The sequence below is a fragment of the Salarias fasciatus genome, chromosome 9 (genome assembly GCF_902148845.1).
Source record: "Salarias fasciatus chromosome 9, fSalaFa1.1, whole genome shotgun sequence".
Taxonomy (NCBI): Eukaryota; Metazoa; Chordata; class Actinopteri; order Blenniiformes; family Blenniidae; genus Salarias; species Salarias fasciatus.
In genome coordinates, this window is record NC_043753.1 from 16,097,075 (window position 1) to 16,107,424 (window position 10,350).

Consider the following 10,350-nt stretch of genomic DNA (forward strand, 5'->3'; position numbering starts at 1 on the left):
ACCTGGACCTACACCATGCAGTTGGGCAGTTAGCAGCTGCTGAGTGTGAATTGATGAGGATGAGGACAATAACCTCCAAATCTGAGGCCATGGTCCTCGACCGGAAGCAGGTGGTCTGCCCTCTCTGGGTCGGCAGAGAGGCCCTGCCCCGAGTGGAGGAGTTCTAAAATCTAATCTGAACAGCTTGAAATGTAATGCATACCGAAAACAAAAATAAAAAAAAGAAATGGAAACTACAAGTGATAACAGAAAGACTGTAGTCTAAAATAACGGAATTGAAAAAGATACTGCATATAAGAGTCTTGTTAAAAAAAACACACACATAACAGCATCTCTATGTACAGTAACTATATTTTGATTCCACAAAAACAACAGGAGGAAAAATTTCATGGAAAGTGCTACTAACTCTAGGTGTGAAAAACACAAACAAAAGAATAATAAGTTACAGTTTTGTAGTTTTTTCTGATTTGTTGTCCCCAGAAAAGAAGTCATTGTCTTCTGTCTCCTCCTTTGATTTTCTGAAATGAAAAACACCAGCAATGATAATTAATTTTCTTTACTAAAGCAAACTGTTGAACTCTTACACCCCTTTCACCAACCCCTTTATACAACTGCGCACCATCTCGTATGTTTTCAGAATGAGCACGCAGTGATCTCGCACATTTCCGGCTCTTGCCGCATATTGCAGATGGATCTCAAAAATTCAGTTCAGACACTCTTGGATAGCTTTGAACTATAGAGCATTGATTTTGCATCATTTCGAAATGTACCAGCCAATATCGCTGTTCCAAACAATACGTAGCCCAGTGTGAAAAGGGGTAGGCTATTATCAAAAACTACTTACGCTGGTTCTGCGTAGTCCTGAAGTTCCGAGTTCCCAGTTTCAGGCAGTAGTAAGCACAGACCCCCAGCAACTATAGGGGTCGTACCGTAGATTATCATGGGAATAGTGTAATGGTAGACGTCCAGGAGCCCCACCAGAGGAGAGAGGATTCCCGCCACCCGAGCAAACATGGCATTCAGACCAACACCATTCTGCCTACAGACAGAATGTTGATCAGCAATCTCATTGCACACAAGAAAACATTTTCTGTCAGTATGTCTTTCTGTATATTATCTGTCTCACCTTATAATGGTGGGATAAAGTTCTGCAGTATAAATATAGACCGTGGAAAAAGTGCTGGCTGCTGCGAATTTTCCCAGTACAGCTAGGACTGTTATGACTATGGGAAGGTCTGTTGGGTAAAAGAACAAGAAAAATAACACACTTCTTAATTACATTTATAAAAACTGACACGTGAAACATGTAAAACATGAAAAACAAAATACAAACACCAGTACAAGAAATTGAACACCCGCCAGACAAATCAACTCCTTGAAAGTTGTGTTACTAGTTTGAAAAATAAATGTTGCTCTCAAGAGTTACATAAGGAATGCTGTTGTTACAGGTTTAGCTTTTTGGATTAAAAAAAGAGTAAATTACCTTTTGGGATGGCAAGAATCAAGAGGCAAGCAAGACCTCCAAAAATGAGGGTCCCTGACTGCCATATTCTCCTCCCAAAGTAATTGAGGCAAGGTAAAGTTCCCAGACGAGCAGGTACTTCAACTAATCCAAAGATAAACTGAGTGAGGTAAATATCCAGACCAAAAGTTCCCACATTCAGACTCAGTCCGTAGTACATCAGACTGGTTCCAAACCTGCAAGGATGAAGAAAATCTTTAACGTGTTATTAACAGTGTGACTGTTAAGATTTGTGTTCAGAACAAGCACTGACCAGACGCAGCTCATTATGACAGCACGTTTTCTCAGATATGATCTCCTGAAGATGTCCAGCATGCTTCCTCTTTTGGTGGTGCCCTCAACCTCCAGCTAAACAATTCATGGGCATGTTTTTATTTTTCAATAAGACTGACTTAAGGGTCTGTTTTGCTTAAATTTTATGGTTGTGTGTGTGTGAGAGAGACATTCCGCACACCTTGTCCAACAAGTCTTCTGGGACGTTTCTCCTATTCACTTTGGCTGCTTTTCGGATCAGCTTAACAGCCTCATCCTTCCTGCCCTGGGTGATGAGCCACCGAGCCGACTCTGGAAGAACCCTGATTAACAAAGACACCCAGGATCTCAAAATGTATTTTACATGTTTCATGTTTACATGTTTCATACTCTGTAGTAATATTGAAGACTAAGTAATTTGGATGGAATGTGTACTGACCAGTAGAAGAGTAACAGAACAAGAACAAGAGGGCTGAAGAGAACTATCTGAAAGATCCTCCAGTTGGGGATTATATAGGCAAATCCAGGCAACATCATGAGTCCAAGAGGGAAAGCAGAGTGGCAGATAATGGTACAGAAAGCAAACTTGGAAGAGTCGCTCCATTCTCCTCCTTCAAATCAAAAGCATAGATAAAGTTAGCATCACACAAACATTTTTATATTCATCTGCAGAGTCTGAGTGTTGCTGAGATGCTGAGAGAAAACTTGCTGATAGCTTATAGGTAATTCCTTTGTATAATCCAGTCAAACAAACAGTCCTCACAAACAACTATCAATAGTTGTGAACCAGTCTAATATCCATCTTGCACGGCCTTGCGAGACAGTGAAAACCTCTAAAGAGGATTGAGACATTAAATCCAGTGGTGAACTTACCGATCACAAATCCATTGGAAAGAATGCCTGACACTGAGAGGCCACTTATAAATTTGAAAGCCATGTAAACGTAGATGTTTGGTGAGAAGGCAACACCCACACCAAACAAGAGTAGAAGAAGAAGCGAAAGGAGGACCACAAAGCGGCGACCGAACCTAAAATCAAAGGAGCAGTTGTTAAGATGAAGCTTTTGAAAACATGTCCATTTTTATGGGAAGAAAAAAATCATGGGAAGGTAAATGTCAAACTTCTAAATCTTACATTCTGCGAGCCGTCCTGCATCAGTATCACAGGTTGCACTGCGCATGCGCACCTTCCCAAGCAAGAAAATCCTAAAACCTTCTTCAGCAGAAAGTTTCTCTTGTCTCTACTTTAAGGACGCTACGATTTTGCCTCTATTCAAAGTAATTAGTCATAAAAAGAAGGGCAAGATCAATCACTGTGAGGATGAAATCACGGCCCACCTGTCGGCCATCTGTCCCAGCACCAGCGCTCCCACCAGAAGACCGGCCATGTAGATGGACTGCGACGTCTCAAACAGGCTGCTCCTGTCACACACCAGGTCAAACTGATAACAGGGATAAACAGGCATTACAAAGATGAGAATATAGATTTTAAGCCACGGTCAGATATGTTCTTGGTCTTGTCTTTGTTTGGCTGCCATTATTTATGGCATAAACCTTTAATATGCCTTCATGAAGGAGTGTGCCTGGCAGGTTAAGGGTTCATTGTATATCTTGTTCCATGCTTGTTTTTATCAACTTGTCTTTGTCAGTTTGAACCCACTGCTGGGGATGCCTCTTTTATTGATCATAGATCAGTTTTTTGCTTAAAAAAACGTTCAGTGGAAAATAAGATCCTCGCCTTGCCTTCACATGATCCATCAAGGTGATGTGGTCAGATAAGAGGTGATTAAAATTTCATTGGCTTCATCAACAAGATAAGAAAAATCATCACAAGGTCTTTTCAGTATATGGGAAATCTCTAGGGGCTTGCTCAAAAAGACACAAAAATGACCCTCCAAGAAATAATACATAATTGAAATTTTACATGATTTTATCATTACATCATTATATACATGAAAGGAGTACATGCACGATAGTGTAAGGTGCAAAGAACATCAAAGTTCAGAGCTGTTCTAACTATGTAGGCCACAGAAATTATTATTTTTTTTTAATAAGCTGCAGAATTTGAAATCAGCTTCTCCTACCTCCGTGACAATGGTGTAGGCACCTTCGGGTGCCTCAAAATTCATTCCATTAATGCATCCTGTTGTGTCGTTAAGCCCATATTTTTCAATAGTTTCTAAATCCAGATCCACAGGAGAGAACATCTCGCAGCTCTCAAAGCTTCCATCCTGCCTCACTGGGATCGTCAGGTTCTTCTGTCTCTCCCGGGTCAGGTTGGGTCCTCGCTCCAGGATCCAGTCTGTGTTGCAGTGATGAGGGAAGCTCAAACCTGTGAACACCTGGCCGATGAAATCAAAAGCTGTAAATATGCTAGGGATGAAAAGTGCAGCCACCAAACGCTTCTGGAATAAACCAAACTCCCCGATCTCCTTCAGGATCTTCCCAAAGTTGCTCATCTTTGTTTCTGATTGTCCTCAGAGTGACAAGACAGATTTGTTTTGAAGCCAAAAGTCCACTTGACTTTAGCACGTCAAGTTAATGTTCAATCTAATAATCACTTTACTTTATGACCTGTCGCAACTTTCAAAGAGTGACCAGGTTTAAGGCTTAATGTATTCTGGATCTACGGCTGCATCAGTACATTTTAAAACACTTGGGGGACATGATCGTGAAGAGGCCTGATGTGCACATTTATTCCTAAGTTTAACATGCAAAGAACAAGAAGAAGAAGAAAAAACAAAGCATGATGGGGGTTTTTTAGATGTCAGCAAGTTCACTTACGTTTTGCTGAACAAGGTTTTGTCGATAAATGTCCTTATCTGTAGTCATCATAAAGGTTTTGCTGAAAGCTGTTGTTGCTCAAGGTGCCTTATACACATTAAATAGAATCACTGTTGGTCTTTTTACAAGTTTATAATCCCGTGTGTTGGTAATGCTGTATTTCCAGGCTGTACGTCTGCAAAGACTGACCACAGTATTATTCAGCTCTTCTCTTCCTTTTTTTCACTGTATTTTAAAATTTCTGTATAATAAGTTACGCCTTGAAATTTGTGGAGAACCTGATTTCAATGCGATTTACAGACAAGAAAAAAAACCCCACAAAGTATAGATGCACAAACAAAGAAACTGTGTGTTTCATCTAAAGATCATCAAGGTGGGATTTGCGGCTCTGTGGAAGGATCTATTTCACCCTGATCAATGCTTCCCCTCCTCAACAGAACTACTTTGCTTTTTTTTTGTCAGCTGACTAAAAAAATTCTAGTGAAGAAACAAACACCCTGCATTGATCGTAAAAGTTCCTCTGAGGCCACACAGGTCACTGAAATAGAAGATTTTGTGTTTGTTGCTTGGATGCAGGATCAGAGGCCATTTAGAGGCTTTCACTTAGAATATATTTTTGTTTTTGATATGTTTTTATTAAACTGACATGACTTACAGTTCTAAAGATGCATCTTCTGATTTTTTTCTGTACAAACAAACAAACAAAAATAAAATGTGCTGGGAAAAGTACCCCCCATTTACACACATGGACACAGAAACAACATGTCTTTTGTCATTATGCTTCCAACAACATTGTTGACTTCTATTTATTTTTCTATGAAAGTTGTAGCTATCAACAAACATTCAACAATGCAACATTTAATAATTTAATTTGCTTTTTAAGTAAAAAGAAGTGCACGGACTTAAAGCGATGCATCTTGGGAAATGATGCAGAAGTCTTAGTTACATCAGAGTAACAGTTTGCAGCATTTTTCTAGATAAAATGAAAAAAAAAAAACACATGATGATATAAATTACATTTAAGTCTTTGTCTTTGGTTTGTCTTCAGTAGTGAAGGGTTCTTTCTCTGTAGCCTCCTGAGTTTTTCTGAAACAAAAACACAAGAAACCACATGAGCTTCTATTCATTTGTTTTCTCTCATGTTGCGAAGCGGTTCATCAGCTCACGTTGGTTCAGCGTGGTCCTGAAGTTCAACGTTGCAGGTCTCAGGCAGAAATAAAGACAGACAACCAGCCACGATGGGGAAAATCCCATAGATTATCATGGGAATGGAGTGATGGTAGACGGCCAGGAGCCTGACCAGAGGGGCGAGGATTCCCGCCACACGAGCAAAGGTAGCATTCAGTCCCACACCGTTCTGCCTGCAGACAACAAACCAATCAACATGACGTCTTCTGCAGCGTGCTGATAGTGAGATACTGTCAGTGTCACCTTATCACTGTGGGATATAATTCTGCTGTGTAAATATAGACAACGCCGAAAGTAGAAGTGGCGGCAAATTTTCCCAGAACAGCCAGGACTGTCGCTGCAACGGGAAGATCTGTTGGATAGGCAAAAAACATAACAGTCTTGAGAACATAATAATTGACAAGAAAACTTGAGTAATGCCTGCCCCAGTTCCGATTGAAGTAATTACTCTAAATATTAAAGATTGATGTTTTTCCTTCAGGTTCAAATGAGAAAGAAGATCCTCTAACTGGACTCGATCATAACACACTACAGAACAGCAAGTTACCTCTTGGTATGGCGAGGTTTCCAAGACATGCAAGACCTCCGATAAACAATCCTGTCGTCTGACAGATTCTCCTGCCAAAGTGCTGGATTGCAGGTACCGTTCCCAGACGTGCGGGGAGCTCCACTGCTCCAAAGATGACCTGCGTGAGGTAAATATCCAGACCAAAGGTTCCCACGTTCAGGCTCAGTCCGTAGTACATCAGGCTGGTTCCAAACCTGTGAGTGAGAGAGAAATACTTCATTCAGAAAGACAGTCGTGGGTTTGTGACATGACTTTGTGGCTGAGCCAAACACTCACCAGACACAGCTCATGATGAGGGCCCGCTTCCTCAGATATGGCATCTTGAAGATATCCAGCATGGTTCTGCTCTTGGGTGTCGACTCAATCTCTAACTTCACAATTTAGATACCATTTTTGAGTGAGACTTTGCTTATTTTGTGACTCTATTATTTTTGATTTTGGATGACTCACCTTGTCCAACAAGTGTTGTGGGACACGTCTCCCATTGACCCTAGCTGCTCTCTGAATCAGGATCACAGCCTCCTCCTTCCTGCCCTGGGTGATGAGCCAGCGAGCCGATTCTGGAAGAAACCTTGTTTACAAAGAGACGCAACTTTAAATGTGGCTATGACATAGGAAACCTTCATATTATGTGGTGAAAAAGTGACTCCTGACCAGTAGTAGAGTACCAGGACAGGCAGGAGGGGACTGAACATCACTAGCTGCAGGATCCTCCAGTTGGGGATCAAATAGGCCAGGCCAGCCAGAAGCATCAGTCCAAAAGTAAAGGATGTCTGGCAGATCGTGGTGCAGAAAGCAAACTTGGAGGAGTCGCTCCATTCCCCTCCTTCAAATCACATAGAGAAATGTTCTTTATTGCACATGATAACGTCATATACTGAGATGTGCATAATGCATTCCTCAGTTTAATAGGTCTTGTAAATCTGTGTGCAGTCATCTAATGCTGCGCTGCTCATTCATTTATAAACAAAGGACAACTCCTCTGTGACATTGTATGGTTTTTGTAACAAGGTCCTAAAAACAGCGGTCTCAAATGTTTCTGAAACTGAGAGCTACAAAGTTAAGGACTTCCTGTTACAAATGTACACAGAAATGATAGTTTGACGTCACTGTGATTGAAATAAACACTATGTTGTTTGGGCTTGAAGTCAATTTTTGAGTTATAGTATCAAAAATCAGCAAAATGGTGGTATGAAATTCAACAATGAAAATATACCTACCGATCACAAATACATTAGAAAAAAGGCCTGAAACTGAGATGGCACTGGAAAACTTGAGGACCATGTAAACATAAATGTTGGGTGAGAAAGCAGCTCCCACACCAAACAGCATCAGAAGGAGGAGTGAAAGCAGGATTACAAAGCGGCGACCGAGCCTGCAGAGAGACAAAAAATTAGAAAAGGAAATTATGATGAACACTGTGCTGTCTTACATTTGAAACACAAACACAGAGAGATAGAAAACCACATTCCGGACATGCCTGGTGTGGGAGAGAGCTGGAACATTCCCTACCTGTCAGCCATCGGCCCCATCAGCAGTGCTCCCACTAGAAGACCGGACATGTAGATGGACTGTGACGCCGCGGTCAGATGGCTCCTGTCACACACCAGATCAAACTGACAGCAGCAGGGAGGAAACAGAAGCAGCTTTATCAGGATGGGTCTTCAGACAGAAGTGGAATAGCATAAGAGTGTTTTTTTTTTTTAATTCTACTTAAGTAGATTTTCCTCAAATGATGTGTTTCTCTGAAGTTTAACATTCATTTAAATACATTGAAAAACCTGCCTTAATCTTACTGAAGATTAGTTAATTCTTCTACTTTTACTGCAGGTAAACACAGTACTTTGACTTACGCAAACACGGAAGTATGTTTTACCACCTCTGTGATAAGCTACACGAACACAGGCAGTACAGAGAGCAACGAGCCACTGGTAATTCATATGAATAGAGTAATGAAGTAATCAATCTATAAATTTTAATATCATTTTAGGTACAATGTAAACAATTTCAACCCAATTTTGTTTTCAGAGAGAATATGACGAGTCAGAATGCCAGCTGAATCCCCCACGATTCACACTGAAAGTATCGGCTGTTGTGTGACTTGGAAAACCTCCAGTGCTGCACGTTGCGCTTGTTGTTCTACTACAGGTATATTTGTAAAACTTATTCAACAGCCCAAGAAAAAGAAAGAAAAGAGTTACTCTTACCTCTGTGACAATGCTGAAGGTCCCTTTGGCCACTTCAAAGTCTGATCCATTTATACATTGTGTTGTTGTGTTGATTCCGTATTTTTCAATGGTTTCCAAATCCAGATCCACGGGAGTGAACATCTCACAGCTCTCAAAGCTCCCATCCTGCCTCACTGGGATCGTCAGGTTTCTCTGTCTGTCTTCTGTCAGGCTGGATCCACGCTCCAAGATCCAGTCTGTGTTGCAGTGATGTGGAAATCTTGTGCCAACAAACACCTGTCCGATCAAGTCGAAGGCTGTAAATGTGTTGGGAATCAATAATATAGCCAGTAGACGTTTCTGAAATAAGCCAAACTCCCCGATCTCTTTCAGGATCGACGCAAAGTTGCTCATCTTGGTAGCTGAATGCCCTCAGAGTACAGTGTGAATCACAATCGATTTACAGTTTACTTTGTTTCTCGGGTCAAAGTTTATGCTCAAGCTTATGCCAGCAACTATGACCCACAACATTGCTCAATGTCTCCCAAATGTGAACTATTGTAGCATAGGCGCTGGTTGTTTACAATTACGAAAAGCTCAGAACAAAGTATTATTCAGGTTACATAACATTGGAAACTCCTCTGATCAAAGACTAAAGAATTACCTGTTATTGTTTGATTTTTTTTCTCTTTTACTTTCCTGATTGGGTTACATAACCCACGGCACGTGTGAAGTCTAACATGCTGCGTGAGGAATAAAAATACTATACCTCACAATGTCCAGTGTTAAGATGTGATCAAGCTCACGTTTAGATATTTCAATCAGTTAGAAGAGTGGTTTATAAGGAAATAAATAAAACTCATTAAAACAAGTCATAAAAAGGAGGAATAAATAATGGAAATCCATTGTTTATTAGAAAATCTGAGCAAATAACAGTGTTTAAAGGTCCAATTTAAAAGAGCAGAGTGTGTCAGCAGTCCTCAGGAGTAGTACTGGAACTAAAAGCTGCTTCACCTTGCTTCTTCTGACTCTAAGCATTCAATAATCTTCTTGAGGGCCTCGTGGGTCTGGATGTTTCATATTCTACTAGTAAATCTGAGACGTCTTTAGACCCGAAACTATTCAAAGCTTTATAGACAAGAAAGCAGATTTTGAAGTGGAGCCTTTGACGGCTGTGGCTGCAGTCCCTCTCTCTGGCATCTGGACAGATCTCCTCTGATAACATGGCCAAGATCACTGAGCAGCTCCACCTGGTTGGCAGATTAGAGTGAAACAATTCCCCAGCGTAGTGATAAACCATGTTTTAGTATTATTGATAGTTAGAAACAAATAAATACAACTGACAGGCCATATAAATAATTACAAAACCTAATGAACTTTGTGTATGCATACTCAAATGCAATGTTTTATACAACATCTTATAAATTCAAATACTTAAAATATGGATGAAAAGATAAATAGTGATAAAGTGAACTGTAAAGGTAGAGAACATAATATGGAGGCTGCAGTTATCAGCCTGTGGATTGTATTAATACTCCTAGAATAGAATAGAATAAAATAGAACAGAAAATTTTGTGGCGTCGTTTTTTTTGGGGTGGGTGACGTCATCATACCAAGTATTCGCGTGCAGCGGAGTGGTTTGTTTATGGCGGCTAACTGCGCAATATAGTGTGTATATAAACATATTTAATGTGTTTGTATCATATAATATATCCACAAAATAAAAACAAAACATACAGGTGTACGTAAAACATTGTCAATGGTGTTAAAAGGTCTGGATTAAATCCAACTAAATGGCGAAACACTGACATCTACTGTCCTGAATATTTAACAACGGTAAAGCATTATGGGTAATCCCTTCGCCTCAAC

The 10,350-nt window shown here is 40.4% G+C and overlaps 2 protein-coding genes across 2 annotated transcripts; both read right to left on the reverse strand.

Annotated features, from left to right (window-relative positions):
* Nucleotides 1-442: 442 nt before the first annotated feature.
* LOC115394424 (solute carrier family 22 member 13-like) lies at nt 443-4,232 on the reverse strand. Its single transcript, XM_030099737.1, has 10 exons — nt 3,858-4,232; nt 3,112-3,215; nt 2,648-2,802; nt 2,214-2,385; nt 1,977-2,097; nt 1,776-1,870; nt 1,484-1,698; nt 1,127-1,235; nt 846-1,039; nt 443-525 (listed from the first exon to the last, which is right to left on the reverse strand). Exons 1-10 carry the CDS (start codon nt 4,230-4,232, stop codon nt 443-445), a joined length of 1,623 nt encoding a protein of 540 aa, XP_029955597.1.
* Nucleotides 4,233-5,719: 1,487 nt separating this feature from the next.
* On the reverse strand, nt 5,720-8,895 carry LOC115394426 (solute carrier family 22 member 13-like). The gene is made up of 9 exons (XM_030099738.1): nt 8,521-8,895; nt 7,826-7,929; nt 7,534-7,688; nt 6,968-7,139; nt 6,764-6,884; nt 6,590-6,684; nt 6,293-6,507; nt 5,989-6,097; nt 5,720-5,918 (listed from the first exon to the last, which is right to left on the reverse strand). The coding sequence occupies exons 1-9, from the start codon at nt 8,893-8,895 to the stop codon at nt 5,720-5,722; spliced, it is 1,545 nt and encodes a 514-aa protein (XP_029955598.1).
* Between the last annotated feature and the right edge of the window lie 1,455 nt (nt 8,896-10,350).

What these genes read in the sequence shown, in the direction of transcription:
- LOC115394426 (XM_030099738.1), bottom strand. Translation starts at nt 8,895, where the DNA reads ATGAGCAACTTTGCGTCGATCCTGAAAGAGATCGGGGAGTTTGGCTTA. An exon ending in TTCTAATGTATTTGTGATCG is followed by an intron (nt 7,140 to 7,533) that starts GTAGGTATATTT and finishes TGTGATTTGAAG; the next exon opens with GAGGGGAATGGAGCGACTCC. An exon ending in GTCCTGGTACTCTACTACTG is followed by an intron (nt 6,885 to 6,967) that starts GTCAGGAGTCAC and finishes TTTGTAAACAAG; the next exon opens with GTTTCTTCCAGAATCGGCTC.
- LOC115394424 (XM_030099737.1), bottom strand. Translation starts at nt 4,232, where the DNA reads ATGAGCAACTTTGGGAAGATCCTGAAGGAGATCGGGGAGTTTGGTTTA. An exon ending in GTCATAATGAGCTGCGTCTG is followed by an intron (nt 1,699 to 1,775) that starts GTCAGTGCTTGT and finishes TCATCCTTGCAG; the next exon opens with GTTTGGAACCAGTCTGATGT. An exon ending in GATTCTTGCCATCCCAAAAG is followed by an intron (nt 1,236 to 1,483) that starts GTAATTTACTCT and finishes TTTACCCAACAG; the next exon opens with ACCTTCCCATAGTCATAACA.